At 42.5% G+C, this 7,625-nt stretch overlaps 1 protein-coding gene across 1 annotated transcript; it reads right to left on the bottom strand.

The window, feature by feature from the left end:
• Positions 1-3,970: 3,970 nt before the first annotated feature.
• On the bottom strand, positions 3,971-7,028 carry FIGN (fidgetin, microtubule severing factor). Its single transcript, XM_066322880.1, has one exon. The coding sequence runs from the start codon at positions 7,002-7,004 to the stop codon at positions 4,764-4,766; it is 2,241 nt and encodes a 746-aa protein (XP_066178977.1). The 5' UTR covers positions 7,005-7,028; the 3' UTR covers positions 3,971-4,763.
• Between the last annotated feature and the right edge of the window lie 597 nt (positions 7,029-7,625).

Raw genomic sequence — 7,625 nt, 5'->3', positions numbered from 1 at the left:
CTCCAGTTCATGTATTGGTTAGTCACCAGCACAGCTGGGCTTTTTTTGAATTCTGAAATACTAATATCTCCATGTTTACTAATGTGCTTCATATAAATCTGCAGACAATTAAATGACTTTTCCTTTTTTTTTTTTTTTTTTTGGTTGATTTTTTTTTTTTTAAGTAAAGAGACAAAGCTATTTTTTTGGACATGGTGTGTATGCACATATAAATATTATATACACACATGCACACATACAAGATGGAAAGGAGTTAGTGCTGTGAGGACAAGGTTAGCTTTCAGAGCTGATGATGAAAATAAACAGATATAGATTATTATACATGGGAGGGATGACTTTTCTAACAAGGGCAGAAATCAGGAGTAATTCCTTTAAGTCAAAAGGGTTATACCACCTTCAAACTGGTGTAAGTGAAAGTGTAGGAGGCCCTACAATTTTTGGTGGCCTTGTTTTGTGACAAAGTTTCTCCTTCAGATCTGAATAATACACTCTCCTTCACGATGGAGTGCTTGAGAGAAAAATGCAGGGGGATTATAAGAACAGCCCTTTACCTGAAATAATTTGTATTTGCAGACAGTGAAAACCCTGGTCATATCCCCAAATTTGCTTTCAGTGTATTAACATCTTGATGCAGGAATTAATTTGTAACTCTTTCACTAGACAATCCCCTAAAGAAACATCCTATGAAAATCCACCTAACTATGACCTTGTACCACTTTACAGAGCACAGCCTCCAAATAGCTGGTAAAGACACCCAGATGGTATTTGGCCTATGTATTTTAGTCAGATGGTTGATTTTCCCCTTGGTAGGTTTGTAATGCTCAAGAAAACATTTTGCCCATCTATCTGCATTTGAGTAGAATACAGACTGACTAATAGATAAATAATCCATGTGAAAGTAAATAGCCTTAAAGTAAACTGCCTTCACATTCCATTGATCAGCTCAGTCAGCAAACTTTTATATATTGTCACTAATGTTCTAAATATTTTGAAGAGAAACATGCCAGAAGTACAGAGTATTTCCATTTCTGTCTCACATAAGGTCATTATGAACTCCTCCTTGAATTGATATTGATCCTTCAGCTTGCAGGAATATTCCTCCAATTTATTTTACTTTCATTGCTGTAAGAATTGTTACTGAAGGTACCAGGAAGAAAAGGAGCTGATGCAGAATGGAACCCACACATAAAAATATGATGTAAAAGCATTTGCAGTGATAGGCTGACACAGCAGATACTCTTTAACCATTTCAGGTTCCTTAAAATTCAGAGTTGTGCCAGTGGCAGGAAGCCCCAGGCAACCAACTGGACATCTCTGTGGCAGCAGCCTCCAGCTTTGTCCAATTGTAAAAGACAACAAACACTTTTCTACCGTGGAAATGTCTAAGACCAGCAAATATTTCATCCTGAAAACACCATTAATACATATTTTGTCTCTCTTCTCAAAATCAATCCCACCCTTTGGAACCTGCTCAAGTTCAGGATCGTGCTTCCGCCTTCCTGGACACTCTTTGACTAGAAGGCTGCTGAGAAGGGTGAAGGACCAGCAGCCTGCCAAAACCTGCTCACTAGGGACAAAATGGGCTGAATGAGGGAGAAGAAAGGAAAGCAATAAGAAGGACAGGACATGGCAGAGGATTTAGCCAGCTCCAGCCTGAATTCCATCAAAGGAGTGGCCAGAAACCAAGCTGGAGAAGGGTTGAGGTGCCTCCTGTTAGCAGTTCCTGGCCAAGCTCTCATCAAATTCAACAGGCACCCTCCCAAATCTATACTAAGGACAGCTGCTGATAAGGAAAGATGTGGGTAACAATTTGGCTCTGTTTTCCTACCCTTACAGAAGCTGTGATAGGGTGAAGTTTTCCACTTCTGCTGCCCCAAAGCTGAATTGAGACCTGGAGAATGTGAGCATGTGTGTGTGGAACCTGCATCTTTCACATCATTCCAGTTTCTGCCTGCTTCTCACTTTGGTTAACATTTGAAAAATCCATTTCCCAGAGTGACTTTTCAAAGAGAATGACTTAAAGCTGGAAGCCAAAGGGACTGTCTATAATTTTGTTTGCTTTTGGTTTTGCTACAAGATAAAAAGAGGGGGAAAAAAACACTCAGTGCGTAGTTTTCAGTTTACAAGCTGCAAAAAAAAAAATCAGTTAGGAGTATAGTTGGGAGAAAGAGTTTATCAAAACTTATCTGAGCCTTTTAAATGAGCACAGCTCAATAGCAGATACGAAAGGCAATGTCTAAGACAGAAACTGGGTCAGCGATCTGCAACAGTGTACTTGCCAATGTGATCAGTGTGAACCTACAGCTAATGGGGACATCAGCATCTCCCAAATATGAGGATGGTGGAATGACTGGGGTGAAGAAGCAGCCTGTGGAGGTTTGGGGAAGCAGAAAGACTGGGTCATAATAAGGATCATAGACTGTAATTGCTGTTGAAAAGAAAAAGAAAAAAAAAAGAAGAAAAGCAGGTGATGTACTTAAGTCTTACTTTCTATATCCTTAATGAAAGGCACTGTTTTTAAAATGGTACTTTTATGCTTGAAACATAAAGTTTTAGATAGACAAAATGTTTGCCAGGAATCCATCTTAAATTAGATTTTGGTTTATTTGCTCTGTTTTTAGCATGTTCTATCTAAATATATATATATATATATTTCAAAAGAAAAATAAAGAAAAGTAATAATCAAGAATCATAAATTTCCAGCAATATCACAAAATCCCTCATTAGCTTTCTGAACGCTCAATGTCTCCATTGATTTAACAAAACGGACAAGGTCTGTACAATTTTTGAGAAGACAAACATGACCTAGTAACAGATTGGTATCTCTCCTCTTGGGGCTTTTCAGTGCATTTTTTTAATGGTCTTGACGTACATTACTTAAGAGAAACATTAAATGCCAGTGCTTTGCAACAGTTTTGTTACTGTTTCCTTAAAGTAAACAAACAAAAAATACATTCAAAAAAGCAAGGCTGTTTTGTTCATGTGATGGCAGAGGCTTTGGGCAGCTGCAACACACACTGCTCTTGCTCAGAGACATTACCCAACATCAGTCAGCTGTCACCAAAAGAGTTGCACAGAAAGCATTAAAGGATAAAAAGAAAGGAGGGGCTGGCGTGGGGGAGAACTGAGCAAAATGCCACACATGCCAGCTAGTCTTGAGACACCAGAATATGTATATTTGGGGGAAGAAAAAGGAGGGGGAAGAGCACTAACACAGAGAAAAACTTGACTTCAGGGGAAAAAGCAGCAGCTCTCTGAAACTTGTTTAGCAGGTTTGCATTCCTAATGTAATCTGACTTGTGTTAGTGGTGGTTTTTTGCCCTATTCCTTACTTTGCTTTCCAAGAGAAATGTAACAAAACCGAGGTAGAAATAATGGTGGGCACACTCCAGCCTGAAAGATTTCTAATGGATGCTAAATGAAGATTGCATTAAGAACAATGAAGCCATACGTACACAACAAAAACTCAACTTTACAGTTTGGGACGGGAAGTAAATGTACTTTGAGGGTTCAGTTTTGCTTTGTTATTTGTATTGTTTGTTTGGTCACAGTCCACTGCACTGCTATAAACAGCTCTGCAACCCCTAGCTCTGCCAGCGACCTACACTGATTCACTCCCTACAGCTTCACCAAAATAGCCTCAAAACTATGACTAGAGCCATGCAACAAAGGCCAGACGTCACAGCTTAAGGTAATTTGCCTCCCAGAATCCTACCAAATCTTACGTTTGACTGTTTCAGATGATAACATAAACTGATTAAGTGGCTCTTTCATTCATCTATGCACCTTCTAAAGACTGTATCACCTTATTATCAAGGAGCAATATGCTGAAAACTCTTACAGTTTACCAACAAGAAAAATCCTTCTGCTCTGGTTTAATGTGAGAAATTGGCAAGAGAACCATTCCTGAACACTGGGAAATGCTTCTGTTTCTATTTTTAAAAACTGTAAAGCTTCAGTCATATCACGCTTTAGTTTTTTTCCTGGATACATTCAAAGTAATTTTCCTTGCCATATTCCAATTGTTGAGGTAAACATACATATTTAATATAAAGTAACATTGAAGCCTAGCCTATAACTCTCAGCAGTACATAGTGCTTTCAACACATTCCTTTGAGGTACTGTACAAATCACAATCACTTTCCTGAGTTTTTGCAGACAGAACATTAAAAGAAATGAACTGCAGAAATTAAGGTCCAGATTACCATTACCCTGTTTTACCTGTTCTTAGTTTAACACCACAGAACAGACAGGATTGAGGAATACTGTTGCTCTTAGATTAGCAAAAAATCTGGCTCTCTGTCGCAACACAACCGTTCATCTCTTTAGTCCAATAATGTTTGAAGTTAAAGCTCTTTTTATTAGCACATGCCACCAATGTAATTGTGAGGCAAACAAAAAATAAAGCACCACTTCAGGCACTTGACAGCAACTAAATCTCAAGAACAGCAGAATGGAATCAACACACAGGGTTCATGTCCTTCTGAAATCAACCCACTTGCACCTTGCTCCTTGGTGAGTATTGTCTAGCTTGAACAGAACTGAGCATCAACATGCGCTTTCTGTCATGTGTGGCTTTTTCAGATCAGCAGCTCTTGTTTGATGCACTTTTCCTTCAAGTATACCCTGGCTCTTTAGAGGCAAGGTAAATCGTAGTCTTCCCAGTACCCTTTGCAATTTTAACACTACTGAAAAGGGTTCTCTACCCCTATGTAGCAGATTCTGTGTGTGCCAACATTCATTACATTATTTTTTAAGTAGCGTCACTGACTGCAACCAAACATTTTGTTCCATTCAACGTATGTATCAAGCTCTTTTTGAGATATGCTAGGCTGTATCTTGCAGAAAGCATTTTCAAAGTCTTGATATGTAACTGGCCTCAACTGGCTGGGCATAATGGCTGAAAGGTCTGTGGCTGGCATGGCATGGAGTGGGCCCACCACGGCTTCCTGACACAAGTGAGCCACATCTAGTCCAGAAAAGCCTTCTGTGCGCTGGACAAGCAGTGCAACCTCCTTGTCATTGAGACAGTAATTGTGCTGTGAGAGCAGTTGTACTATTATCTGGTGTCTCGCTGTGCTGTCAGGAAGTGGGATTAAAAGTCGTTTCATGAAGTACCTTCGAAGAGATTCATCAATTTCTTCTGGTTTACTCGTGGCGCAAATTACTACTATTTGGTCCTCAGCAGAAGTCAGTACAGTGTCCAGCTGCATAAGGAACTCGGTTCTCATCCGACTTACTGGACTATGTTCTTCACTCACTTGAGAGGAAAGGAGCATGTCAATGTCACTAACAAAAATCACCGAGGGTTGGCGACACCTTGCCACGAGGAAGGAGGCATGGACAATTTTTTCTCCTTCCCCTAACCACTTTGTGACAAGGCCAGAGCCAGTGATTTTGAAAAACGTGGCCCCCAGCTGACTAGCTATACATCTGCCCATTAATGTTTTGCCTGTTCCCCGAGGTCCAAATAAAAGGATGCTCCGAGGTAGAGCAGTCAGTCCATTGAATGCATCTGACCTCAATACTGGCCATAAAACCTCCTCCTTAATGACGGCCTTTACTAGATCTAGGCCAGCAATGTCGCTCCAGTCCACGGGAGGTCCTTGGTTGATAATCTCATTGGTAACAAGGTCAATGAGGTGTGTGTCAGTATTCTTCAGTTGCTCGTCCACAGAGTGGTTGGATGAGGTAGCTGCACGAAGTCCCGGGCCTTGCATTGGGTGAGGGAGGAGCTGCCTGTGCTCATCACCGTGCTCATTCATTACTGGGGAGCTATACTTCCCAAACGAGTCACTCGATCTTGAACCCAGTGAGTTTTTAGTAGTACTATAGGATGGGGGTGTTAGAGCCCTACTGGACTGGCTACTGAATTTCCTTTGCTGTTCAGAGGACATTAGCTGCTTTGTTGGCTTAAATGCTAAGGATGATGTTTCAGCACTTCTGTCAAAACCATTCCCTCTGTTTGCATTTGAAATGCTGTTGTCTGGCATTCGATACATTGGACTCTGTGTAGATCTCTGTTGGCCATAGCTGTAATTTCCATAACTGGAGTCCATTTCTCCTTGCCCTGCCATGTAGAAAGCTTTCCTTTTGAGAGAGCTGGCTGAACTGTTTGTCAGGGCAGACGGCGCGATTGGCGTCAGACCGTGGCCCTGGTAGGAGTAGCTGGGGACAGTGGTTGGGGGCAGAGGGGTTGGAGCAGGGATTCCTGAAGGCAGGTAAGCCGAGGGTGGTGGGGCACCCCCAGGGCTGTACCCAGGGCCAACAGCAGTTTGAGGAGGGTAACTGGCAGAAGGGTAGCTGTAACTGGAGAGATTGGAAGTCCCGTTGTAGCCAGGGACGAGGGCTGGTGGTGGCGGCGGCGGTGGGGGCTGTAGAAGTCCCGAGCTGTGCAAGGGGGATGGATGAGGGGATGGAAGTGCAGGTGCTGGCTGGCCGCTGTAACTGGTATGCAAATATGAGCCGTTGTATCCTGTGGCATATTCCTGAGATGGGAGCCCTGAATGAAGACTGGGAACGGTGTGACTTCCACAGGTGCTGCTGGAGTAACTGGGTTCAGCCAGGTTACTGGCCACCCCAGGAGAGCTCCCGATGCTGGCTGAGACATCTGCGGGAGGGAGGGCTGCACTTACCCCAGCCTTGCTGGCAGTGATGACATCTGGGACACAGTTCATGGGATACACACTCTCCGAGTTCAAGGATGGCTGCCAAGGCTCACTTTCATTCTTCCGACCATTCACCAGCCCCGAGGGAGCTTCAGAGTAATTGCTGAGAATGGGTCGCTCAGCCGGGCCTTCCAAAATCCCGGAATATTTTTCTGCATACTTTTTCAGAAGGTTGGAGGCAGTCAGAGCCGAGATGTCGTCGTTGGCCCAGGCGTACTGGTACGTGCGCTGCAGGTGCCCCCGGTAGGCTTCCACCTTGTGGGCTGGGGACCGGGTGGTTGAAGTGATATCGAAGTGCTGTTCTGGCCACTGGGCATGCTCCGGCGTCCACTGCATCTTCAAGCCTAGGGCAGTAGGAAACAACAAAGTTAACAGTGACCTCAGCTTTTTCCCTATGTTTTCAAATGAGTTCTCAAACATACAGTCTGTGAACTTCTTCAGCTCTCTGAAACACTGTTCTTAACACAAAAAGTCCTTAAGGAAAGAAAAAGTAACGCCCTTAAGAAGCGGTATGGTTGGTTTGTTACAGGCACATACACACATAGACAAATTTTTTGCCAATTCAGTAGGGGGTCAATTATTTAAAAAAAAAATATAGGTAATGCTACAGCTCTCAAAGTAATTAAATAAAATTCAGTATATTTTAAATACTCAGAGTGGAGATTTACTGTAAATATATAAGACATCCAACTGCTCTGTCCTCTTTCATCAGTGTTTCAGTTTTATATTTTAACCAATATAAAAATATGAGACACAGCTGACAGATCACATCTAGGATACCTCTCTTATTTGGTACTGAACACCTAGTTAGCAGAGTATAATGCACCCTGCACAGAACAATATGACACAGACATAGCAGGTCATTCCATAATCCAACTCTCATCTAAAGTGGTCCACGACAGTTTCAAATCTGCTTCGTGGAGTGCAGCAAAGCAATCTCCCAGGCAGCGCTCTGTC

Source organism: Sylvia atricapilla, chromosome 7 (assembly GCF_009819655.1).
Source record: "Sylvia atricapilla isolate bSylAtr1 chromosome 7, bSylAtr1.pri, whole genome shotgun sequence".
NCBI lineage: Eukaryota > Metazoa > Chordata > Aves > Passeriformes > Sylviidae > Sylvia > Sylvia atricapilla.
The sequence above is the reverse complement of the archived record's forward strand: the minus strand, read 5'-3'. Positions and strand labels throughout refer to the sequence as shown.

Coding starts and splice junctions, on each gene's coding strand:
- FIGN (XM_066322880.1), bottom strand. CDS start 7,004: ATGCAGTGGACGCCGGAGCATGCCCAGTGGCCAGAACAGCACTTCGAT.